A 27,656-nucleotide genomic window follows, 5' to 3' on the forward strand; every position below is an offset into this window, starting at 1 on the left:
AATGCTTGGAAAATGCCCTTGGCACGATAACCTTGAGAGGTATTTTTTATTGCATATGTTTTATCACTGTCTTTAGCTACTATTGATAAGAACAGTAGTTATATAACAAGAGGGCCTGAGCTCCAAAAGCACTGCACAGGGCATGTGCAGTATGTGATATGACATACAGCATATGTGAACAATGAGTCATTACACTTAGCTGGAAAAATGCATTTTTAAATAAAACAGAAGTTATATTTAAATAGTCAGAACTTGAACTGAATGAAGCCAGCACGGCCGACATCTCTTCCTCTGCTTTGGAAACATGTAAGAAATGTAAGAAACACAAGATCAGATCATTTACCTGAATGATTTGAAAAGCTCGACAAACTCGATGAAGCTCATTGTGCTGTCAGAAATCATGAGATTCTGAAAGCCTTTGAAACAGCCTTTACCCCGGCCGTGCCACGATCTGCTGCTCCATGCCCTGCAGGCCCCAAAGAAAAGGAAACATATATTCGCTGGGATGGAAAAAATAAAGTGTTAGACGTCAGTGGGGTCAAACGTGCCCCGCTACAGTCATTTTTCACATACCCTGGCTGGGATTTAGCATTTCCCGAAAGGATTGGAGAAGACTGCGGACGGGTCGGGTTGGACCCTGCCATGCTGGAGGAAGAGGAGGAGGAAGAGGAAGAGGATAGCAATCCGGGGCTTTTACTGGATGTGAGGGAGAGTGATCCGGGGATGCTGTCTTCTGTGGAGCCAAAGAGTGTTGAGTGTGAATAAAGATCGGTCACACAGACAGAAAATTATAAGATCTGAAGCATTTGGTCGGGTTTCTAGAAAACACCAATTAAACTGATCTGGCCTTGTAACTTCTACATGTTACCATGAGTGAGGTAACATCACCTGGATCTTCTTGGTCGATGCTGTCAGACTCTGGACCGTTTCGATACAGTCCTTCTTTACAGCTCCGTGTTTTCCTGGAAACCATCTCGTCATCGGTTGCATCCCCACTGTCTCCCTGTTAAAGGTGTGAGGAAAAAAAGACCGATGTCAAAAATGAGTCTGTGAAAAACCTAAAACCTAAAGTTAGCATCCATGACTACAGCAAAAGGTCAAATTACTGACCCTGACAAGAACCTTCTTCTTCTTCTTGGCTTTCTCATTCGACAGGGGGTTGTTCTTCTGGGCTCCAACCTTGTCTCCACCACCCGTACCCATATTCCACCTCCGACCCCCAAAAAGCTCAATGGCGTGGGCTAGTGTAGGGCCTTCATACCTGCCGTCCTCCTAGAATAGATGAATACAAATGTTACTGTTAATTAAACACACACCACTTCTTTTCATCCATCCAACTCCTCCATCCTTCTTTGTGTGCTGAACATTTTTACAGGCTTATAAAATACAGTCAGTGTCAATAATAATCATTAAAAAATTGATGGGAGAGAGACATGTACTTTTAGAGTTTTACCTGATACAAACTGACATACTGCTTCCTCAGCCACTGCAACCTTTGGTCAGGAAACTTCTTTAATTTCCTGGTTGCATTCACCAACTCCGACAGGCCCTTGTAGAGCATTTGTGCCGTGTGATTGGGGGCCACAAAGTGCAGAAGTCTAATGGCATCAGTCAGGAGATTAGTTAGTTTTAAGTAAAATGAAAATGTTTTAGCAGTGTAACAGTAACTCTATATAAAAGTGCATTTGAATCCTAATAGATTATAAAAAGGCACCAACCTATTGTCTGTGGTACTCAGACCATACAGAAGGCTGAGGCCATTCTCCTCCACTGTCATCTGACTCAGCTTGTTTTGCAAACATACAGCATGAACATCGACACCCTGATGGCCCAGAAACACTGCCTGCACATTCAAATAAACACAAAGTTATGAACTTGAAAGCTAATCTGGGTTTTTAAAATCTACAAAACCAAAAAAATATTTCTTTTTATGACAAACCTTCACTATTCCCAGGTCCAGCAGGCCTTCTGCTAGCCCAGCCACTACAGGCTGCCCCAATCCCAGTGGTTGCTCTGCAGGGGAAGGGCCTCCGCTTTGAGGTTTACCTGCCGTAAATCAACATATTTATGACTGTTTGAGCTGCTGTAACGGCAAACGGAAATTGAAGAGCCCTTGCATGAATGCACAAATTTACAAGCAGTTTAAACTGAGGCTTTTATTCTGTAGATAAACACGTAAAGCACATTTAAAATAAAAAAATATACTTTTTTTTATAATGCCCTTTAAATCTGTTTAAAGAGAAACAACGAGAGAGGAAATTGGTCTCGTCTGTTTGAGGTATAAACATGCTAAAAAAGTTCTGAGAAAAGGAAGGTTTGATGCAGTGATTTCAGCGTATCAAGCCTCCCACACCCCCTTACACTGGTAAACTGGAATCCTATATGAATATGACTCATGAAGAACGAGGTTGCTGAATAACTCAGTAGAAGATAAGGTCAAATTTCTTAATACTAAACTCTTGCAATTTACCCCAAGTGAGTGTTGTATTATCAGGCTGTAGACGTAGCAGACAGCGAGCACTGCCATGGCCGTCCTGGTCGTAATGAATGACCGTAGCGCCCTGCAGCAGAAACTGGTAAATTTCTGGTTGTAGTGACAGCACATACCTGGAAAAAAAACAAGAGTTTGTCGCACGTCTGCTGAGGCACCAACAGCTGGATGTGTTTGCATGTGTGCTTGAGCCTCTTACCAGGGAATGAGCTCCGTGCCATGGCTAAAAGCTCTGTGCGTCTCCTCGGTCCCCTGAAACTCCACTTCTTTCACCACCGGCTCGGTAGACAAGTCACCATCTGAATCCGACAAGTCTCCGACCGAGAATCTGAAGACAGACAGGGGTTAGATGGGTTTGGAAAGAAAGTTTAAGAGCCAAAGATTTTTGCGTCTTTTAAAGTTTTTGCATGCTGATTTCCGAGGCGATTTTCCAAATGCACATCTCAGTATTCATAGGACTCATTTTATTTTTAAAAAGCAATTCAATCAGACATAAGAAATGACCTGCATCTCAACTAAGAAGAACCAAACAGAAACTGAACCTATCCTGCAAGCATTGGCTTGATCAAGCAAAAAAAAAAAGAAGAAAAAAGTACCATGCATTAGTCACTGCTCATGCTTCTAATTAAACCGTAATCTGAAACATACTGATGATAGCAAGCATTGTTCAAATTCCAGTAACTTATACTGTGAAACAACTTACAAAACATGTTTTTTTTCTGGAGTCGTCTTAAATGAAAGGGAACTAGAAGGGGAGCAGGAAACAAAGAACGAAGAGAGGATGTGAGACGAAAAAAAGAACGCATAAAGAGTTTTCCATAGTTTTTTGAGGTCTTTTTTTTAAGTGGGTGCTGGTGGGAAAAAGATCCAGAACACAGAAGAAAGGTGATTTTTTTGAAACTGTAGTCTATGTTTAAGAAAGATACACACTATGAAGCTATGAACTCCAAATTCTGTGCTAACATCGAATAATTTGTCTGAATCTGAGAAAACAGTTTACAAACACATAAAATGGTCCAGGTTTCCTGACTGCAAACATAACAGATCACAGCTGGAATTAAATGACTTTCTACGTCCTCTAAATTCCAGCCTTTGTTATTAGCTACCTGCCACCAGAATGCTGACAACAACCAGAACTCTGTTCCTTCCTGTCCTGACAGGAAACTAACCTGTTATCTATTTTTTTTTAACTCTGCCCCACACAGATTTCATGTCAACATCACTTCATCTCAGTAACAATCTGCAAATGTGTTCCTTCACAAACCCGTTATCTCGCGCTGGTGTTTATGAAAGAAAACTGCGCACTAATCCAAAATAAGACTTTGGTGAACATCCAGCCTACTTGGCACTTGAGGATATCCCCTACATTTAAAATAGCTGTGCATTAATCATTAAAGCTTAGTGGCTTTGTTAAATGTTAAACTTTTGTCTATCGCTACATTGCAGTGCCTTGTTTGCTTCAACAGAGGCTGTTGTAGCTGCACATTTGTAAGCAAGCTAATGAATGCACTGCATCTATTGTGATTTTGCTCAGAACTGCGCTACCAGCAAAGCCAAGCCCTCACAGCATGGCAGTATTCGCAGTTCTGATATAAATCTGTATATAACATTCTTCTGCTGTGTCCATGAGTCATTGTCTGTGAATGACCAGCAAAATAAAGAATCCAATTTTGGAAACAGACCTTTGATAGAAAGGGTCACAGTGCTAAACAATACAATCTTCAGGCTGCCATAATAGAGGGACAAAAACGTAACCAAAAATGTAAAATAACACAATGGTAAAGTGAGAGCATGAGTATTACTAACTTTTGTGCAACGTGAGAGCAGGAAGTCAAAATAAAAGTCAAAAAGAAAAAGAAAGAACAGCAAAATGTTGCTTTTTTTGTATTAAATCAACACATCAGCATGATGAAGCAGAGTTCATCGGCAGTTGACAAATAGTAAAAATAAAAGCCAGTCAAGTGATTCATGACGTCCTTGGGTCTTGGTGAATTTGGTCGCATGCTATGTACCATTTAATACTTTCTCCTGTATGCCTTAAACTACTTACATGAACATCCCTTACACTGCGTTAAAATACACACTATCCGTCAACTGGAAAGAATCAAGACCCGGTCACGGTAAACAGATGCTATTCTGGGATATTCTTTAACAAAACACCTCATTTTTCTAGGGTCTCATACCTGACACTGCACGCTGAAATATCTCACAACAAAAGCTTGGATGGCACACTAAAAAAAAAAAAAGGGGGGGGGGAGAAGAAACTGAACTAACTGATTGTGGCTGCGGTCTTTGAAGGAGTTGTTTCTGGATGCGGGGGACGGGCCAGTAGAAGACGGACTGGTGGAAGCGTCATCAGGATCTTCTGCCTCTAAACTCCGGTTGCAAGATCTAAGGAGCAGGAACAGTAGAGTCAAACAGACGGATAAAGTAAAGAACAGGAGAGACGACTGTGTCAAACACCATCGCTTTAGTCATTAAGCATGCACATACCTGATAATCTGAAGGATGTTGCTCACAGTAGCTTCCTTCTCTGGCACATGGAGCCCATCTGGGCCAGATCGAGACAAGTAATTGCGCTGGCCGCTGTAATCGGACACAAACTGGAGGCAGAAACAGCAGTGCAAGATGGATTATACTAACAGGATATCAAATATGTAATGTAGTGTCAGTTTTATCAGATCTGTGTATTTTTGCGAATGACTGCGGGTGTTTTCTGCACCTCTATCGAGTATTCCGTGTTATCAGGAGACGGTTTGAGGCTGATGATGCTTGCTGTGCCATCCAACGCTTCACTTAGCTCCTTTAGAAAAACCCCACAGAATGGCACAACCTACAGTGTATATGTGTAAGAGAAAAAAAAAACCCAAAAATAAAAATTACAGTGCAGCCAAGGTCAGTGAGTTAGAGGATCAAATGTCATTGGGGTAAACATAGGCCCACCTTGCATCCTGGGATATTAAGAGCTCTGGTCACAACCTTCTTGTACTCAGAGGAGGACTCATGCTGAGCCATGGCATCCTTTAAACCTCTCATGGTCTCGATGTCTGACTGGTCCATAAACTGCCACATCTTCAGCACCTTACGAGATCTGAAGGGCGAAAAAAATGAAACAAAACAGAACACATTGATATTTTTGTGTGAGAACAGTGCAGATAATAAATTGCCTGTATATTCAGTAGGTGGGTGTATTTGAGTTGCGTCATTGTGTTTCTTAAAACCTGAGTCCAGCCAGGAACTCCATGACACCATTGTAGTTTCCCATGTTCCAACAGCATTTAGCGACATGGACCAGATATGAGAAAACTTCTCTTTTCTCCTCCATGGACCCTGCAGTCAGGACCAGCCACGTCACCCACGAACTCACCTGCGTGTTCAGAATTTCGCATTTCAGTATTGCCAACTGTTACAATCGTAATCAAGCACCAACAACAGCTGCACTTTATTGCGCTCTTATCTTACTTACAAAGTAAGCTGACACATAAACTGCAGAAAACCTCCCTAGTAACTCACAGCACCATCTTTGTCTGGTTATTCATCAGCTTTTCCCTTGGAGTGAATAACATTTTGGCTTTAAAGAAACATTAAGTTCCAACATTGAAAATACCCAATATGGGGCTGTTTTTTTATTATTATTATTATTGGTTTAAATGGTAAATGGTAAATGGCCTGTATTTATATAGCGCTTTACTAGTCCCTAAGGACCCCAAAGCGCTTTACACATCCAGTCATCCACCCATTCACACACACATTCACACACTGGTGATGGCAGCTACATTGTAGCCACAGCCACCCTGGGGTGCACTGACAGAGGCGAGGCTGCCGGACACTGGCGCCACCGGGCCCTCTGACCACCACCAGTAGGTTTAACTTGCACTTTATTGCCTTTTGAATGCATTACAAGCAGAAAGAGTTTGAAACATTTGCATTTTTAAAAATATGTATAAACCTCATAGGAAGTGGAAAATAAACAGGTTATTTTCTACTCTATTTTCTACTATATACAATTTGTCTGTAACTTATACGCCCCTAATGTTTTGGAATTATTATTGGAAAGGCTTGTAATGCCTCCATAGTTGGTGTGATTACAGCTGGAGACACATATTCCCACTGGCGTTGGGTAAAGGAGGGCATGTGGCATAAAACTCCACCAATTCAAATATATTAAAGGACCTGTTTTGGTGGCCCCTTGTAGCAGGGGAGCGGCCGGAAGTATATATTAGAAATGCTGTTACTGTACTAGCACAATATTTCTTAGTGGAATATCCATATAACAGGTGACATCATACTAAATCCCTGGATAACTTTTTAAGTGTGCTGGTGTGCTGTTACAAGGCTGGTATTAGGTATGATAAAACATGGGGGACACGGGACGACATCCAAAGGTACCTAAAATTCTTGAAAGTGTACGGTCATGTCTGCGCTCATGAATTCTGCTCTGGAAACTTGTGCCTAATGTGGCAATGTATGCACAGGACTGCACCAGCTAGCCTCACACTTTCACCCCGACACCTCTCCACACATGCACACACATAAAAAAGAATGAGATCGGATATCTATCAGCTGCGCTGCGTCTCTACACTGACTGACCTCAAGCACAAGCAAAAGACATGACGGCAACAGCAGATATGCATCAGGCTCGACCTCTCTGTATGAGCACAGGTACACAACACAGGAAAAGATCAGATTTCAATCTGGCCTGTTTTAACTATCTGGTGTCTTCTTCTCTTTGTATTAGCGCCCCGTGAATGCATTGGCACACAATAAAAACAAAAACGCACTCACACTGAAACTCTTTAATCCACTTGGAGGTGGTAAAAACATCCCCCTGACCCAGAGATCTATTACTGGGTTACGTAAGGATCAGTAAAGCCCACCAACATCTGACCTGACAGGGACTAAATAAAGTCACACACACACACACACACACAGGAACTATTCTTCCTATTGTTTCCATTTCCATACTGCCTGATGAAAAACTGTTAAAATGTTCCAAAAATGTTTCTCATACACTCCCCATACCTGTCCATGAACTATAGCACAAACAAGCGCAGAAATCAGACACATGCATTATTAGATTTTCTTGTCTTTGACACTAAAATTAAAGCCCCCAGCCATAAGGTCATTGGCCCATTGGACACTTTATGTTCCCCAAACCAAACTGAACGAGCCTATCAAGGTTCATCTTCGGAAGACTTACTGCAATTAAATAAACAGCGCTTTTAATAGGCTGATTTTATTAGAGAGTCAGAAATTCCTCTGACATTTGTAATCACTGTCAGCCTGATCAGATACAGGGAATCAGTTACAGAAATTCCCTCCTGGGGCTTTCGAGGTTTACATGTTAACTTTTCAGTGGAGCAGAAGCTCGTTCTGCAATCTACTGTATTTGGTTACCGAAAAACAACACTGCAGCCCTCCAGTCTCTTATCTGCTACTCCCCTGCTCTTTGCGTGCCACGCATGAAAATCTTGTATCATGCACTTTCAGCATTATGACATAATGCGAAGCCATGTCAGCATCGGGGTTTTAGTTACACTCACCATCTAAATCATTCTGTCCATCTGCAAAGTGGTTTTTTGCACTTCCACACATCAAGGGATCGCACTGAGTTGGCATCTTTTCAGGTATTCCAGATAGCAAAAGTGCGTATGCAGTGTTGTGCATGACGACAAGCAGGACAGGATGTGAGGATATATATGTACAAATGTACACAGAGCATATAATGGAACAGGAAAGCAGCAAAGGGTAAATATGAGATGATACAAGAATACAGCAACTTCCCATAGAAGCATGAAAAGGCAGTTTTGAAGAGCATTCTGATAGAATTGCAGACACACACTCACATCCAAATTTGGATCTGGCTATATGATCCCCCCCTCTTTGATCTTTGTCTGTGTGTCCACCTGTCTGTCCTGTTGTCTGTCTGTCGCCATTTGTGCTTGTGGTATTAGTTCATCTGTGAGGGTCAGTTTCTCCTTGATACACGAATTACATAATGGAAAATAACAGAGAACCATTACAAACTCGAGCACACACTGGTCCCGTCAAAGCTAAACACTTTGGAGGCCCAAACTGCTCACAACTCCCTGCTTCCCAATGTTTTTCTCAATCCTGTTTAACTGATTAATGTTTCACTCCCACACATGCCTTAAAAATGAACTCTATCAAAAAAGTCTTGTCTTACAAGTGGGGAAATAAACTTCTTAATTAGTTACCATCTCAAAAACAGTGGATCCAGTCAGTGACATGAAACGTTTGTGAACTATTTATCAGGGAAAATAAAAATAATAGTCAGGTGAATTAACTAGTAATAATTTAACCTTGAAATATATTCCACAGTTCAAAAATGAAAGGTAAAACCCAACCTGACACAATTAAAGGCAGCTGAAGGAGAGATTCAGTGCTGTCAATATGACTCTCGTTCCACTGTGACCATATATGGCAACACTGCACATTTGGAAAACTGTCTTTCGTGCTTCTCCTCTGGCTGACTTAAATGAAAACCAGCTGATGCGAAGAGGCATGCGACCTAAACATGACATAATCATCTCCAATCAATCTCTCTAGCACTTTCTCTTTCGCAGCAGTGGATTTGTGCATTTTCAAAGTCATTCGCCGTGAACGAGGCGAGGCTCGGGGGGTGTAACTTAAGCCGGTGAACATGGTCGTGAGTGAGTTGCGCTCATGATAGGTCCGTATAACTCGCACAGCAAATAAGAGAAAAATTGCCATTTAAATTTTTATGTTACTGCAAGAACTGCATTTCAATGCCACTTAATCATCAAAGGACAACTAACTTATTAACTGAAAAGTGCTCTCTTAAGATGAAAACTATCTCCATATGGTTCCTTTGGCACAACTTCATTAAATGTATCTGCGTAAGATGTGAGAGTCTCCTGAATGCACTACACATGTCTGTGTATATAAAAAGTCGCTCAAGGCTTTTAATTGTTAAGCTACATTTGTGCAGTGTCAGTGCTTCTACCCAGTCTGAAATCCTGCTGTAAACCCTGAGCTGCGGAGAACTAGACAGGCTGTGTAACATCCTTGTGTAACTACATTCACATGTGTGCTAAAAGATTCGTGGAGTGCAGACAAAGTAGACAGAAAGCCCCACCCACCTCGTTGAATCGCGCCACCAGTTCCTCCACGGCGTTACTTCGCTGAGTGGGCGTGGCGGGCGCTGACAGTGAAGCCTTGAGGTTTGGGTGGCGTTTAGTTTGACACTCTGGACTGCCCAGGTCTCGGGTGAGGAAATAGAGGTAGTCCAAAGGGAAGACCTGCAGACAGACAGCACGCTCTCAATCAATGGCTGGGATTGTTGTGTCATTACAGACACTACTTACCACCACCTACTATTCTCCTCATCCAACTTCTTTGCTAAACCTCCCCACAATAAAACACAGCTGTACAATTTCAAATAAAGTGTAAGGATCATATTGACAGCTGTAATTGCACGTTCCGGCCTCTGCTTTCCCCCTCATGTATATTTTATATAAATTCTCTTATACCTGCTGGTAAAGCTGCTGCTCTTGCTCTGTGAGGATGCAGGCGATCTCCTCGGGGAACTGAACAAGGTGGCGCAGCTCTGCCAGCTCCTTACTGATCCCGCTTACACTGGGAGGAAGAGTGCTGCTGCTGGTCATGCTGCTGGCCAGCTGACGCTCTGCGTGCACAGATAAAGACAAGAAAAGATTTAGTCAGGTTATACATCAGCATCTATGCTCAACAATTCTAAGTAAAAGGAAGCCGTCAGAAATGAGAGCAAAGCAGAGACCATGCATGCACGCACCAGTTAAAAGCAGGTATCACAGGAATGAGGGAGAGAGGAGGGATTAACAGTGAAACATTATCTTAACAGATACTTAACTTTCACTATAAAAGTTTAAAAGCCTTGTTTTTCTGGCTTTCTTGTGCATGCCCCAAGTCTTATGATCCATCACTGCCAGTAAACTATACACTCTCTATTCCTCCATCCACTGAGAGAAGCTCCACTTCACCCACGGGAAGTAAACACCACTGATCACCTGCCAGATCCTATGTTTGGATTTCAGTTAGGCCCATTAGTCTGTCTGTTTACACATATACGCACACACACACACAAAACCTGTCCTCATCTCTGCTAACAAAGGACTAATGGACAGTTCCTACAATGGCGCAGGAGCTACCAGGTAGACATTCTGTACATTGTTGGGATGGATGCCACATAAACAGAACTTTCTCACTGCAAGAGCTCAGTCAGGAAACACTCTTTGAGAAGTTTCACCTGTGTTCAGCTATAAAACAGTTATTTTAGTCATTGGGAAAACCTAACCTTCCCAAGCCTCCATACTCCTACAAGTGGAGACAAATATCTATAACATTCAGACAAAAGCAAGGAGATGTCACCAATATCTCTATGGTTAAGGATGTTGGGAGGAAGATGTTGGAGTGAAATGTCTGCCACAGAATCAGCTTCATGTGTTGAATTAATGGGAATTAGATTGCCGACAGTAAAACCTCGTGAAATCCAAGGAGACGTACTTGAAATAAAATGAACAGCAGGAGTTAGACAGACTCTCTGGTCATTGTCAACTGTCATACACAGAAACCTTCCAACCCCCTCCCACAGTCACACTGATACAACACCGCGGATGCATACAGAAGCAGACGCACACTTAAAGGTCGTCCTTGGTAACCCTTGAGATGTGCAACAGGTAGGCATGGCAACAGCAGCGGCTGCTCCACAGGAACAAAACTTGCTTATTTACACAGTTTGATTTGTGGATCCGGTCTCACAGCTTGTGTAATGAACTCACGGTGTGTGTGTGTGTGTGTGTGTGTGTGTGTGTGTGTGTGTGTGTGTGTGTGTGTGTGTGTGTGTGTGTATTTGTAGGATAAGAAGACGGACACACTAAGCATAGGAGACAAGGAGGAAGGAAGGGAAGCAGGAAGAAAGGATAAATAATTTAACCGATAAAATAAAAAGTAGGGAAGCAGGAAAATATCAGCTGAGGAGGAAAAAAAATACTTTGCATAAGAAATAAAACAGTACGATAGAGGAAACAGAGGGAAAAATTAACAAAGCAAATGAAAGAAGACAGATAGGAAGGAAGGAATCAGTAAAAATAGCTGGAAATTCTATAGTTTACATTGTAGAGCAAGTTGTAGCCATTTATCACAGTTAGAGAGACAGCAGAAACCACTAAATCCTTTAAATGTCCTACGGAGAGACAGAACTGCAAGTTACAGGTCTGAGCACATTTTTCAACGACACTTGTGCATTTAATGAATCACAATAGAAATAATTTGACAGGTGAAAAAGAGAAATGTGGCTTGAAGAGTCTGCTTACATAGATAGATTACGTAGAATAAATATTATCCCATTTTTAACATGCCATTTCACACAAATGCTGTGAAACAAAACCATTTTAACTTGCATAAAAAGATCAGAAACTGAAAAGGCTGAATCGAATAACATAAAGTCGATGCTCTTCTTGTTGCCTTGTACAGATGCGCTAAAATACAGATACTTGTATAAGCTCCATCAGAATGAACTAACTGTAAACATCAGTTCCATTAGGTGACTTTAAAACAGTTAATTTGTGTTAAATAATTAAAATGACAGTGATAGTTTTTCTCATATAGATGATCAATCTCCACAATTCTACCCCAGAAGTGTTATTGCAAGCAAGCCTTGTGAAGTGGAAATTGAGACACCTCCTCAAATTAGCTATATGAATTTCATGACCATGCAGTGTTCTCAATCATTCATTTATTCATCCCTTTAAACAAGACAACACACAGATGGACGAAGCTGTCAGCCAAGGGAGTGAAGGGAAAACAAAAAAGGTCTTAAGAGATTCTGCAGAAATAATGAAATGCAAATGTGCATTAAAATAAAAAGAAACATCCAAACCGTAAAGAGGTGACAATCTATGTTTTCTGTCAAAGTAAATGGTAACATTTAATTAGCTTGCTTCGGGCACGCTATCTTTGAATTCTTCAGGCCAAGCTGCACACATACTGTACTATGTCAACAGTGACAAAAAAATAAACAACCGCACGGAGCACTTACTCAATGGAAGAAGGCTGTGGATTAGATTGGACTGAGGAAAATAGGGCGCTTACAAATTACACATCGTAATCGTTCGTTTGAGCAACACTGACGGGTAAAACTGAACATGCATCAAGAGATCGAAAGAGCACGAACACGGACTAAATGACCATGATGTCCCTGTGCATTTTATGCATGAGCTTCCTCATCTATAATGCATGCGGAATATAAATATGTGTGAGTGTGTGTGTTTGCATTCTAAATACAGCTGTGGATCAAGTGCATGGTCTGAACATCCTTTTTATGGTTAAACCTCTGTTTTAACAAACAGCATGCCACTGAGAGCTGGGAAATGACAATGTTTAAAGTGCACATTTTCCTTCTTGTGTTTATTTTCTCGATATATTCATTCTAGATTTGTCTTCTGTTTTAAGGTATCAGGTTTATCTCACTTGTTTTATTTACATTTTGATTTTGATTCACATTTCCGTACTGTGAAATAATCTTGTTCTTGTCTGTCCCATAACGTGAACAGCACCTCAATCAGCTGTGGCCCTTTTAAAACATGCTCTATAAATATTGGACTTGAGTTTGTTTTAGATAGATCAATAAGTCAGTTTTATTACACTTTTAAATTTAAAATGAACACTTTAAACTTTAGTTACTTTTGCCACATTATTGAATTATTTCAGTTGTGATCATCACTTCAGCAGTCTTATCAACCAGCACTGATTGATTACATGCAGTGAGCATATGCTTTGAGAGCTTCACCCTAATGCAAACTGAAGCAACGCGAGGAAACTTTTGTCCAAATGATCAATCAACATGAAACGAAACGGGAGAAGCATTTCTTGAGTGAATCACATTTATTTATACTAACCAAACAAGATGAACCTTGAACATGATTGTTGACTTGCCAGCCATGTGCATGCACACACACTGCATGTACTGTTCTCAGAAGTACGTTTAGAGCTGATGACAACGTCTCCGTGTGCCCTACATACTTGAGCAAGCAGGTGCAGCACAAACAGCTTCGGTCTAAGGTCTAAGGCGGTTTGTGTTGCACAAACGTGTCCTATAAATATATCACCAATATCTTGTGAAACATGCTATTTTTTAAGTACTGTGTTAAAGTCTTGAGTTGCCCCTCTTTTAAAAATAAATAAATATCTTGCTTCTCAAGATCCAGACTTTGTTTGTTTGTTTTTAATGGTCTTGATTAATAATTCTCCTGACTGTCTGAAGGTCTTTTAAAGTTTTTGCGATTTTTACTACAGTACAGCACTTGCCCCTGATCATTTTTATAGAATTTTTTTTTGTTTATTTCTTATTGTTTGTTAAGCCAAAGTACTTAAAGAACCAACTTTAAGTGGTTTCCTTAAGCATTTCCACCATGAGGTTAAAACGTGTCATAGCTTAGCAAGGTCTGCAGTGTGTCCTTAAAAATATTTGCGGAAACTGGAAAAGCAGAGGACAAAAGAAGCAGCAGGCATGAGAAAAAACATACAAAAACAGCATCAACAGCAGCTGAACAGTATCTGAAAGTCATGTCCAAAGCCACATCAGAATGAAAGAGTGGCTGTCGAGAAGCCATTCTTAAGGAAGAGAACCTGGGAGAAAAGGTCAAAGTATGCCATATTATACAAGAACTGGACTAAAAATCACTTCCAACAGTCCTGATGGTGTAATGAATTCAAATATGAAACGTTTGTTCAAATAGCCAAACAGTAATTGTCAGTGAGTGTCTACAACCATCTGTAAAACATGGAGGAACAGCTACTGGTTCAATTTTGAAAATTGAAATAACAAATTAGAAAGGAAAAAGAAAAACAGTCCGATTTCGATCCACCATTCAATACTATGTAGAAAGCATCTGAATTGACTATAATCCCAAACAAAATGGCAATGCAATGAAAGCATATACGGATTCAGTAAAAACACAAACACAGTGGAACATTATTAGTCATGGATTGGCCTCCCTGGAGTTCATACCTCAACATTATCGAAGCATTGTGGGATCATCTTGGCAGAGAACGGATCAAAAGGCAGCCAACATCCAAAGAAGAGCTTTGAATGTCCTTCAGGAATCCTGGAGAATTATTCCCGAAGACTACTTATAGAAATTAAACGAACTTTGCCTCAGAGAGTTCAGGCTGTGTTGAAGAATAAAGGTGCTCGTGCCAAATATTGACGTTCAAGCTCGTTAGAACTGTACAACTGTATTACCATGTTTGTTTGCACAAGTTTAAATAAACCGTTGGTCCAATTGCCCATCTCTTGGCAAAACATAAAGAAATGCAGAGTAGCTCTTTTCACTTTTTGCACAGTGCTCTATCTGCGAGAAATTTTAAACTCATGGTCTTTGGCTCAATTAATGGCTTACCAGACCTTCAGTCCATTGTATGACCCGAGATATTCCCCTGCGTTTGCATATACACATTCACACTAGAAAATCAACAAGCAGTAGTACACACCAGTAGAGCACAAACTAACACTTGCACAGCAGCAAACATAAACACTCAAGAATAAACAGTGCACGTACTTGGAATTCACAACTGCAGTAACATTCACAGACACGCAGCAGCAGCAGCAGCAGCAGCATCAGCAGCGAACACTGATCTGTCTGACTGCTGGCTTATCAGGGAGTATACCACTGGGTTCAGATATTAACTCGCTTACACACAAAGAACGAGCTGCAGATGTAAGTGTAACATTCAGTGAGGACTAGGAAAAAAACAAAAACAAAGGTAAAGTTCAAGCTAATCAAGCAAACAGTTCCATAAAGTTACACTGTCTTAACTGTTGCTGCTTATTAAAACTGTCATCCATATAGGAGGTAATTGAGTTACATTGTCATGTGAATACGGTCCATTTTTTTAAACACTGAGAAGCATCACAACTGAGAAAAACAAACCTCTGACTAAGTTATAAAGATATAAGAAGTGTTTACTTTAAGGATCAATTCAATGTGAAGTAACCCAGATTTCTGCAGCTTCTCATACGTCAAAACGCAAAATACTTTCTCAAAGACAGTCTTCAAAACGTTTGCGTCATCGTCAAATGTTTAAATAACAAAATGACTTTTTAAAAATTTGAAATCAGCGTTTTCTACTGCCCCCTGCCTCAATTTTGTTACAATAAGCAACAACAGTTGATCATCATCACACTTTAAATTTAAGTCTTAAGTCTTCTTATACAAGATTTGTGTTTAGTGACATACACATTCACTTTATCAGTAAACAACTTAAAATGACATATATAAATGAAGACATCTCTTTGAACAGCTTTGAACCTCACACAATAAAACCACAAGACCGTTGCATTGCTGAAAGTGTATGTCTGCATTCTGCACCAATTAGAAAGCAAGAACAGAAGTAGTAATACCAGCCACAGAGTCTATGAGACTCTCCAGGTTTTAAAATGACTAATAATGAAACTTAAATAACTAAGTAACGTAATAAAGAAACACGTCCGTTGGTGACATGTTGTCAGCCACGATATAATACAATGAAGCATGAAAAGTCAGCGGTAAATCACCACGTTCTCTCTGTCAACAACTGAAAGAAGACGGAGGACACAAAGCACATGCAAAACTGCATTTTCACTGTGCTCCACTGAGTCACTGAAACCAGCAGAAAGCCACAATTTCATTTCTTAACTGTGTGAAGACACTGCTCTGCACTGAAACTCACATTTCCACTACTCACTGATCATCTTGAAGTCCATTCTGTGAGAGTGCTTCACGGTTGCTAGCTACAGCTGGCCACGCTGCCTCCCACACTGACAGCTCAGTGCCGGGCTGACCGAGGTACACTCGTCCACATTTGAGCCGCCAGTCCCGTCTCTCCTGCAGCTGCCTGTGTGCTCTCTCTCTCTCTCTCTCACTCTCTCTCTCACTTTCTCTCTCACCTACTCCATTTCTAACTTGACCTCTCTCTAACTAACGCTTTATCTTTCTCTTCCTCTCAACTTTCTTTCAGTCACTCAGCTTCACTGCGTGTCCTCATCACCAAAGCGGTCTTTCTTCGATGTCTCCTGACTACATGCACTTCTCTTTTCCTCTCACTCTCTCGCTTGCGCTCTCTCTTATTACACACAATTTCTGTTTCTCTGTGTCTCCCACCCCCTCTTCAACGACACTATACATAGTTCTCAGCCATGCGCTACAGTCAGACCCAGCATACTATCCCACTACTCTGTCATAAATCACACACATATATAGATCATTAAAAACTTTGGAAATCTACACAGCTGTGCTCCCTTTTATGTCCTTTACAACTTTATTACGTGAAATTACTTCACTTTTGTTGCATTAATCATCAGGTATAAAAGAAATAAATAGCCAATTTACCCCCAGTCCCAAAAACGAAGCAGTATTTTTAAGCTTTACTAGTGAAAAAACGTAATGACTGTGCGTGTATCATGTCACAATAGGAATGTCAATGTATATTTAGTTGAAATGGGCATACGAACAATACGTGTTTTTGTAATCCCTGAGAGTTTCCTTTTGATTCGCCACCACATCTGCTGTCAATGGGTCTTAAAAGCAACACAATGTACAATGACAACAGAGTGGAAGAAAGAAAATGAAAGAAATAAGGAGAAAGAAACACCAACATTGAGCTAGAAGGATGGCAGCCTGTAAACTAAAGCCACTTACTTCCTTCTGAGCAGTACAATGCAGGAAATGATCTCAAGAAAATCACTTTAAACAACCCCCACTTAGAGTTGACATAAATATGGCTAAATCCCACTGGTCTTCAGTTGAGGGGTTTTTTTTTTAGTCTGGATGCTTTAAGAGGAAAAAGGCCCGCAGACGTAAACATTTAGTGCCAGGATTACACATACACTATTTGAAGAGTTACACCTCCTTCACAGTCCTGAAGGATCGCACATTTGAGGGCCCCGAAAAGCGCTATATAAATGCAATCCATCATTATTATTATTATTATTTAAGCAGAGAGTGTGTATATGTAAGGAATATATTTTGTTTTGACTCTACTTACACAACCTGCTAGCATTAAGAGGAGGAATAAATACATCAGTCTTCACCAGACTACTGATTTAACACAGCCATGCTAATGTGTAAACGTATTCAAATATTATATCTAAATCTAGAAGCTGCAAAAGACAAGTATATACTTGAAGCCCACTAATAAAGCAACACATAATAATAAAGGTTAATGACAGAACTTTTATCGCTGCAAACCCAAGCTGTGAGCATCAATCGAGCGTTAAATAATAAGATAATTTGGCACAAGCCTGTTTTCTGGAATTACAAATCTTGTGTTAGCCGGCTGACTCGCTAAGGCAACACTTCAGTCGAGCCCGCGGAGAAGCATTCTTAAACAATGCAGGAAAAAAAGAAAACGGGGCTAAAGTGAGGCTGGAGTTGTGTAAGCGAGTTATCTGCTGAATCAGGATGTGAGAATGAAACTGACTCATCTGCGAGCGCGGGTTTGGTGAAGAAAAGCACCTTGCAATTGGTAGCTCAGTGGTTTTCAAATACTCTTGTCAATTGTTGTTTTATTTTGTCATTTTTTAAAGCAATTGCACTCGCAACATGCAATCTATGCATGAATGCCTAATCAAAGTCAAAGCTCTTGTTCAATTATTAGCATTTTACACCTGCTTTTGAAGCGGAATGAGAAATTCTCATTAAATTTCTGCCTTTCTACCTCACTTAAATCTCTCCATAGACTCCAGAGTTGCACATCCTACATTTGTTGTAATCTGAAGCAGACCTAAAATGGTACACAAATAAAGTAACATTTTAGCTCGTAGTGCAGGTTAGCTCCAGAATGTTGTGAGATCCTTTGCAGAACACGCAAAGATTTTAAATATCTTTGCATGTTCTGTATGCAAACAAACAAACAAACAAACACAATGTATACAGAAGCACATAATCACATATGTGCATTTTCATATATCAAACATGAACAACGCTTGGCATCAGCTGATCCGGCGTCAAGCTTCACATGTTTCATAAAGACGAGCGCCATGAAAGATAACTGCAACCCTAACTACCAGCATTCTCCACAGTGCGGTGCGCGCTCTCCATTGGTCTGCATTCCTCTTTACCTGCATGTTAGCAGCATAAACCACCCTGTCCTTACCCTTTTGCTTCCAAATGCCAGTATTTGTGTTCATAGGTGTCACATGTTTCCCCTCACCACAACATGACTGTCACGCTGGCTCAAACACATGCCAACATGAGTTGCATTTATCATTTTCAAAATGGTTCTCCCACTCTGCCTCTAGAACCAAATGTTGATGCAACAGAAAAATATAACGCATTTATACAAATATATGTATGAGGAACGAGAAAAACCCTTTCATTTCTTTAGAGCGACAGGGCAGTAAAGAAGCCTTCCACAAACACACCACCTTTCAGAACTCATAGGAAAACTAAGAATAGACCAAGGCCAGTCCAGCAATAATCTTTGGGGTGGCTGTAGCTCAGGTGGCAGAGCAGGTCAGCCACTAATCAGAAGGTCGGTGGTTCGATCCCAGGCTGCCTCCTGGCTGCATGCCAAATATCAAGGTGGTGGTCAGAGGGCCCGGTGGCGCCAGTGTCCGGCAGCTTCGCCTCTGTCAGTGCGCCCCAGGGCAGCTGTGGCTACAATGTAGCTTGCCATCACGAATGGGTGAATGACTGAATGTAGTGTAAAGTGCTTTGGGGTCCTTAGGGACTGAGTAAAACAAATGCAGGCCATTTAGAGCGTTTGTAGCAGAGACGCAGAACAAGTTTCAAAATAAATAATCTGTATTGATCCTATCCAATCCTAAAATTGTCATGTGCATATAGTCTGAATACACTAGGAACAGCAAACTTCTCATAATCTCTGTCTTTATATCATCAAGTATGAGAGCCATACTCTAAATATAAATATATACAGTGGACACACAATGTGCACAAGAAATGAATTAAGGAAATAATCTGGTAATAAATCTGTAAATATGTCTGCATATGTACTATTTACTTTACTAGTTACTTTAACAGCTACATAACTTTGATTGTAAAGCTTTGAAAAAACATAAAGACCAGAATCAGGTTAGAGCACTGAAGAGAGGAACAATACCAAAAATGGTAAGAAAGCAATAACTACACCAACACTATCCAAGTTTGAAACTTAATGCAGAGCTTGCCCAAACTCGGGATAATAAAATGTCTTTTATGACATCAGATAATCACTTTAGCCTTCACGTCTTTAAACCTGTGCCCTGACAAAATGTCAGCTGGGGGAGTCAATGCCTTACCCAAGGCCAATTTTACAGTAATAAAGACCACTTCTGACTTTTCAATTCAGCACTCCTTACTTCTAGGCTCGTAAGTGCTTCAGAGCTTTTAAAAGAGGAAAACTACAGCATGTGTTTGTTACAGGGATATCATAGTCTCTGAACTAAAAATAAACTAAATATAAAATCATTCAAATTAGATTCAATAAATATATTACATCACAATAGCAACACATGCCTATTTAAAAGCACAATAACATGGCTATGGGTAACTAACTTTGTTGCTTGATAACAAATTCTACAAGTTTTGATGGGCGGGGTTCATGCTATGCATGAGCAAGACTTCTAAGCTGCTATGTGTGCGCGCGTGTCTGGCTCAATTCTGTTTCCTGTAACACCCATTAGAACAGAACAGTGTGTCACGTTAAAGATATGCACTGTGTAAGCGTGCGTCTGTGTGCGATTGTGTGTTGCCTCAAAAAAGCTGGCCTGACAAAAACAAATGCTTTATAATTATTAACACGACCGAGAGCAAATCAAAAAGAAAGAAACAGAAAAATGTGTTTGCATACTTGTGTGTGCATCTGAGTGTGTGTGTCTCCTTGATCCTGTCAGAGACAGCCTGTCCGCTGTCTCACTGCCAGTGGAAATTAATGACAGTATTGGCTTACATTTAAGTCATACGTAACATCTCTACAGAGAAGGTAGACAGACAGCTGAACAACGGACCGACAACCTGACTGGTTGGACAATGAAGTCATGTGGAGACTGAGGAAAAAGGGCAGTGAGAGTGAGAAAAAGAGGTGAAACGCAATATGCATGATAGAATTTAGCTTATTGTCTTATCTTCTCACAACTGACATTTTAATTTACTCCTCAAAGCATTTAAGTGGCAGAGCTTGATGATCCTCTGCTGCATAAAAAGCTGGAATGTAAGTCTATCATGCTGTGATTCCGAAGCTTTTCTGGGGAGCGGCGCAAGCATGTTTGAAGTGCATATCGCCTCTTTTCAGATAACCTGATGTGTGTGTAATGAGTGTTGTGTAGACTCTGTGATGTCTGGAAGTTTTTCCTTCCTTCTTAAACCACTTGAGCACGAGTGTATCTAAATTAGAGAATAGAAGGGAAAGGGGGAGACGGTGAGGGCTATGTGAATGGAGAGAACACAGCAAGGCAAATAAAAGAGAATGGAAAGAGGGAAAGGCCAACCACTGGGATCAGCTACAGACCCCAACATACCCAGTTCACGCTGTGGATAAGGAATCATGTGGGAAAAGTGCAGAGAGGAGGAAAACGAGGGGAGCAATAGACCGCAGGGGAATAATGAGAATCCCAGAAGTTCCCGCTTCACTTGGGATCCAATTTGTGCACCTCTGTTTATTATCTTATGAGCAGAAATAAGAGCCAATTATCCTATAATGTTGAGACAGGTGTCAAATTAATGGAAATCTTAACAGAAAGTGTCTTAGTAAGGTGTTAGACCACCACATTCTGCCAGAACAGCTTCAGTGTGCACTGGAATAGATCCTCCAAGTCTCAGGAGTCTCTTCCAAAGGATGCTGCCTCATTCTGTGTTTTGATGATGGTGGACAGCGCTGTCAGTCCAAAATATTCCACAGTTCTTTGTTCGCATCGAGATGATGATTGCAAATAGGATAGCATTTAGGTCACTTCATACTTCTCAAACCTTTCTATGTCGTCTCATGTTCCGTGATGCGGGCATTATAGCAGAGAGCATGTTTCACTCAGAACAAGTAGAATAAGTGGGATCAAACCATGCCAGCAAAAATGTCCTCCACAGCATAATTTATTATTTTTTTTCCTTATAATGTGTCATCTGTCTGTGTATTTAAGATACACATACTCTATATCACATTATGTTATTTTCCCAAGATTACGTGCATGCAAACAACAGCATGAAGCCTACCTTTCAAGACAGCGTGGCTGTTGGGGCACTGGGGTAATGGGTAAAGGAGTGCCGTGCGAGCACCAAGCACGAGTGTGGCCTCTAGCAGTGCTCCAGTTAGCAGGGAACCCAACTTCGTCTTCTGGCTACAAGACCGATAAAACCTAGAAATAAAGTTTGTTTGCAACTTTAATCTAAATATCTCATGATATATCCAGTCTGTAATTTCCAGAGCATTCAGATTACATAACTGAAGGTAAAATATGTAGCATTTTGGGGATGCATGCAGCTGACAAGCAGCACCACTGTCTGTTAGCAAAACTCTTACTAGTTAATGGTTTGACCAATTAAGAACTGGAAAGTAATGGGATATTCTCTACAGCACAAGATTTTGCCCCCAATTATGTTCATACGTCTTGCATGCAGTATAATTTCACACCTAAATTCTCTTCATTTTGTAAATTGTATCATTTTGTGGACTCAGTCATTTCCCTTAGGACAAATTTTGGTTTAAACAGGACATTTCAGACAAAAGAAAACATAAATATCCAAACCTGGAGGTGTAAGATGAATGACAGTGCTGAGTTTTAATGTAGGGCTTCAGATCAAGGCTGGCTGGGCTGCTGCTGACCAAGTCCACTGGCCAGAGAGACTCCCTGAGACAGACACATCCAGGGCACAACAACAGGAGCTTTTTGGCAGGATGAATCAGGTTGATCTCCTCTCTTTCCTCCACATAGTTGTTAACCTGTAAAGGAAGCCATTACCAAAATGGTTATTTGCAAAGAACTAAAAATGGAAACACCTGTTTGTAGGAAAGAGACCTTATACATGTCCATATAATCAATATACACAAGCAATTCTAAACAGGCTTGACTTTTTCACATACAGTGCTTACCAAATTTATTAGACCAACTGTCATTGAAAACAAAAACAAAAAAAACAAGCATTTTAGAAATCTGGCAAAAATTGTTGAAATCTAAAAATTAAAATATTATTTATTTGGCAAAAAAAAAAAATACATTTTATACCCAAATCATAACATTCAACTACTAAAACAATTTTTTATGTTCAGGGATCTGAGTAAATAACTATAATTTTAATCAACTATAATCAAACTCAAAAAATAATAATGTGCTTTAGTATATTTTTTCAGCTTTTTGTTAAACACTACATTTAAAAATGCATATGTAACAACATGAACTATAAGAAGTAACAGCACTGGTAATTAAGGGCAACAGTGGCATTAAACTTACATTTTTTTTTAAGCACTATACATACATTACGTTGGCTTTTATTTATATAAAAGTAACTTCCATTTAAAGGTTTTGTTTTCAGGAAGTTGAACATACATAATGAGTACTATATGATCATCTTTAACAACCTTGAATACCCTTGTACGCGCTAATAGAATACGCAAGATGAAACAAAAATGTATGTAATCCGGTGTAGTTGCAGTGTATTGTGTAACATTTGAATTAGAGGTCACTATCATGAGCTTCTTCGACATAGTCATTCTTAGAAGCAATTTCTCTTCAATGACAAGAAAAAAATCAAAGCTTCAAAAGAAATAATTAACTGAGAGAACTGCGATTGAGGCACAAAACAGATAGGAAGAAAGGGAGGAAAAAGACCTTGACAGAGTGAGACAGACAGATATGTGGTACATAGAAAAAGGCGAATAACAAGGAAGATGGAGAGGAGAAGGCTGGAGGCAGCTGTCAAGCTTTACTGGGTGAACGTTTTGACCTTTATTTCATGCTCTTCTCAGAAAAAAATCCATCTGACTTAAAGGAAACAATTATCAAAAAAATATCGCTTGTTCCTTGTCCTTGTTTGAACCTGCACAGGGGCTCTGCTGGCACAGATTTCAGAGAAACGCTATTAAGAAAAAGATTTTGTGGCACTGTAAGCGGGCGTTCATGCTGAGGATGGATATCACAATGGGGCAAAAAAATCAATACTGGTTTTAGAGTGGGGAATGAACACAATACAAGTTTAATGAGGACATATTCCTCGAAGTGTATGATCATCAACTGCTTGATAAAAAAAGCAAAAGGAGCAAGATTGCAGAAAAGCTAACGTCTATACAAATACTAGACACTGACTGGCACTGGTGTGGCATAATATCCACATGCACAACCGTGCATATTATATCTCAGTGGGATGGGTTTCCTGCATGGGGTGTAGGCCTAGCTGTTGTCAGATCTGGACCATCCCCAGGGAAAGGAGACATATCAGCCTGCACGTTTAGAGAGTCAGAGTCAAGAGTGAGAAACACAAAGAAGAAGGGTTACACACAAACGCGCACACGCACGCGAGTGAGCATAATTACCAAAAGCCTAAACTTTAAACAACATGTTGGAAGGAAAAAATATAAAACTGACATTAAGCATATTTGGGCTAATCGCCTCTCCCAGTTCTTTCCCTCTTCTTATCTAACATTTCTCATAAAAGACCTTCCTTTACTGGCATCTAGAGACTGTGCATGTCCACCGAACAGACATTAAGTCTACTACTTTAAAAGGGTAGTTTTTCCACAATGAACGCCATGTTTGACCTGGGCCAAGCATAGCACTCGTGCCTTTTAATATTTATTCTGCATTTTAAAAGGGGTTGAATTTGAGTTAATTAGAGCTTGATTTTTTTTCTGTTTCCCATTAGTAATAAACATTCATGGGCAGAGAAGTTTCGCTGCTAGTAAACACTGCATGAATGCTCCAATACTGAGTATCAAAGCAACAGAAATGCCAGTGGACCAAGCAGCTGCAAATAACCCCAAAACAGAAGAAATAGAGACTACAGAATTACATCTATAAACTGTTTAGAGGTGCAACTGATTCAAGGAGTCAAAAAGAAAGTACATTATTTTGATAAGCAATTATCAAAGTGTTTTGTTTTTCTCCGATATGAGTATTTGATCTTTTTATTAGTCATAAAAAGCCTTAAATATGTTGTGGTTTTGAACGTTTCGTAAGCCATAACAAGACATTTGATTAAATCACCAAAGATGTGGCCTCATTTTCATGGATGGATTCAAGGATTTCCTTTTATTTTGTTGGATACTTTTTTCCTGGTATTCTCCTCTCCTGTAAAATATCTGGCAGTCCAAGACACTTTTGTAAAGCGACCAACTGTTTTAAGACTTTTAAATATAAGTCGCTGTAATAATGAATAACCCCCGTCTATAACAGCTTTTGAGAAAGACCAAAACAATGAATCCCAGACTAAACAATGGTCCATAAGTCTAGCAGCTCTTTTAGACACAAGAAAAAAGTCAAGGTAATCCATTATGTGGCGATCACATGGGGCAACATCAAGTCTGTTGTTCTCCTGTAACACTAACTCTTTCAAACATGTAACAAATGTTTTAGTAGCACAACAGACCTGAAAATTGGGAACTAACAAAGTAAGAAAAAGAGTGCGTACAAGCATGTACGTGTGCTAAAGTGAGCTCAACTCCAGAGGACACTGCAGGGAATCTGCTGCTGCTGCTTTTGATCGACACAAAGCAGCTGTCCTCACACACACACACACACACACACACACACACACACACACACACACACAAAGTCATTATCAAACTTCAGGCAAACACATGGGGAAAGAGGCTGAATTTCCAGTTAAAAGGAAACCCACCTCCTCCTTTTTTTTTTTTTAGGCTAAACTCCAAAACTACAGGTCACCATATATTCAACATACACAGGCACATTTTTCTTCATATTATAGAACACTGCTGAGTTTGTCATTCAGCCAGTTAGTTGCTACTAATATAGCATTGTATCTCATGTTACACTGTGCATGTGCAAGAAATTTTAATGACTTAAGCTCAGTTTAGGGGAATTGTGAATGCCAGAAGCGGCTGCACCCACTCAGCTCCCATGGACGTAACATATTATCAGTTTGGCTGATTGTCTTTAAAGTAACTGCCTACAGTTTGGTATATGATCTGTATTTTGGACCATTCTGGACAAATCTATCGTGCTTTAAGTGCTCAGCTAGAGTAAAACTGTGCTGCATAGGAAGTATATACTGGATTTATGCTGTATCCTTTAAGCTATACAATGTAAGTTGAGTTGTAAAATCTTACATGATGTTGTTTCTCAATTCCTGGACATTTGGAAAGCGTGGACTCAAAGTCATTTGTTGCTGCCACTTACTGTATGGTGTCAACCTACCTTCTATCAGTACTGCGACCAAGGTTAGCTCCTGACAGCTGACATTTCCTTCATACCTTTCTCTTAGATAGATGATTTCCTTTTCACCTTTGAGTTCAACCGGGGCAAAATGGCATCACCGATGTGACGGTGCAGTTGTTCTATGTTCCTATGAGCATGTTTGTTTGAGCCTTGCTGACATCCATACACCTTAAACCGAGGACAGGAATCAACTGTGTGGTGCTTATAATGGTTTCAACAGCTAATTGGGCATATTAAGAAAATAAAATTACACCTGACATATAAGCTATGAGTTCAATAAAACCTACAGAGCTGAGTTTCCTATTTAGTCCCATTAGCACCCTGCTGGGTAATTTCTCTGCCTGGCAACAGCCATTTTGGGAATGGATTAGCAAGGGGCACTGCAGGGCACCACACAGACTACTGAACTTCGAGCTGGAATGCACACAGTCAAAGACACACGTATGCAAACACATGCTAAAATGCAGACACCCAAACCCATTGTGACTCATGCCCGTGCCGTAATGTATATCATGCCAGAGGCATAAAGTCATGTATGAGCATGCTGGACACCAAAGACGCTCATGCAATCCCTTTGAAATCCAAACGATCCACATCTTGAACTCTTTACTTTGATCTCTCCGACCAATCTCACATGCACACTCACAATGACACCCCCTGACCTCCATCAACAGTGTCTTTCTAGCAGTGACACCAACGTGTGCGTCCACACTCCTCTGCAAATACTTCTGTTTATATATTATTCAAAGTTTAAGTACCGAGGCTCAACACTGCTCAGCTGCCAAATGCAAAATGCCACAGAAAAGACGGCGCGACTGTATATTCCACTTGCCTTTCCACCATTTCCATATATGCACACGCAAACACACTTGAATCTGGTAATGATATCATGCAATTAAACACAAGTGTACACATGGGATTAGGCAAACCACTGTAATAGTACCATGCCCCCCCCCCCAGATGCACTCTCCCACGAAGCTGACATTCAAGGAACAGAAATGCATCATTCTGTCTTAAATCTACTTTTAGAAGCATCCTGGAGGGTCTAGGTTAGTTGAGGTTACTGGTTGTATTTTCCAATACAATTAATGCTTTGCAGGAAGGAAGAAAAATGTAGGTGTGTGTTTACAATGACAGTTTCTTGCAAACACGACAGATTTCATGACTGATAGATGCATAAAAACAAGCTAATTAGTCCTTCAAGGTATTCAACCTGAAACCGGAATTTTCAGTTCATTCTATTATCTTATGTGGATTATATTTGCTTGATTAATAAATAATATCAAAATTAGAACCTACCCTTTTCTACATTAAAGATTAGCATGAATACATTGTATTTCTTCGCCTTCAAGAAGACCCTAACATATTTAAGGCTTCTCTTTCATTTCATATTAAAGCAACCCTGAGTTCTTAAACTGCTTAACAAAAAGTTCCCAAAGCATAAATTAGAAGCTATTTATTCTTTTCATCCAAGTAAAACTTTACTCAGAGTTTGTGCCTTGAAACACAAGGACCAAAGAGCACAACATACAAATAAATTATATAGTAGAGTATGAAGAAAAAGCACTGTAGCTGAAAACATTTTTTTTTTCTTCGAACTGCCAAAAACTGACTTCTCCAAGCATAGAAATGAACTCTGTAATTCTCTGAATATCCACAACATCATTCTTGAAATACTACAAATTACTAGAAGTTTTACATGCAGCACAGCCTAATCTTTCAAAACTCAATCACATGATTTTGGACTGTGTGTTTGCTTTAATGCGGCGAAAGTGAAGCCGA

General features: G+C 40.1%; 1 protein-coding gene across 2 annotated transcripts in view; it reads right to left on the reverse strand.

Annotated features, from left to right (window-relative positions):
- plce1 (phospholipase C, epsilon 1) overlaps positions 1-27,656 on the reverse strand; it is a 79,678-nt gene that overhangs the window by 19,739 nt on the left and 32,283 nt on the right. The window contains exons 7-25 of one of the 2 annotated variants that reach the window (XM_086303647.1): positions 22,230-22,423; positions 21,697-21,839; positions 10,006-10,160; positions 9,616-9,774; positions 5,713-5,858; positions 5,435-5,582; positions 5,214-5,324; positions 4,985-5,094; positions 4,766-4,882; positions 3,195-3,236; positions 2,691-2,819; positions 2,471-2,607; positions 1,940-2,046; positions 1,719-1,843; positions 1,454-1,598; positions 1,111-1,272; positions 889-1,003; positions 574-733; positions 344-466 (exon numbers count right to left, since the gene is read on the reverse strand). In XM_086303647.1, coding sequence (XP_086159773.1) covers positions 344-466; positions 574-733; positions 889-1,003; positions 1,111-1,272; positions 1,454-1,598; positions 1,719-1,843; positions 1,940-2,046; positions 2,471-2,607; positions 2,691-2,819; positions 3,195-3,236; positions 4,766-4,882; positions 4,985-5,094; positions 5,214-5,324; positions 5,435-5,582; positions 5,713-5,858; positions 9,616-9,774; positions 10,006-10,160; positions 21,697-21,839; positions 22,230-22,423 — 2,528 coding nt within the window. The remainder of the gene's footprint in view (positions 1-343; positions 467-573; positions 734-888; positions 1,004-1,110; positions 1,273-1,453; positions 1,599-1,718; positions 1,844-1,939; positions 2,047-2,470; positions 2,608-2,690; positions 2,820-3,194; positions 3,237-4,765; positions 4,883-4,984; positions 5,095-5,213; positions 5,325-5,434; positions 5,583-5,712; positions 5,859-9,615; positions 9,775-10,005; positions 10,161-21,696; positions 21,840-22,229; positions 22,424-27,656) is intronic. The other variant, XM_086303648.1, reaches the window with a different exon arrangement.

This window comes from Aulonocara sp. 'chitande type north' Nkhata Bay, linkage group LG8, assembly GCF_057382095.1.
Source record: "Aulonocara sp. 'chitande type north' Nkhata Bay isolate Kocher_YH1m ecotype deep benthic linkage group LG8, A_spYH_male_GT1.1, whole genome shotgun sequence".
In the NCBI taxonomy this organism is placed as follows: domain Eukaryota; kingdom Metazoa; phylum Chordata; class Actinopteri; order Cichliformes; family Cichlidae; genus Aulonocara; species Aulonocara sp. 'chitande type north' Nkhata Bay.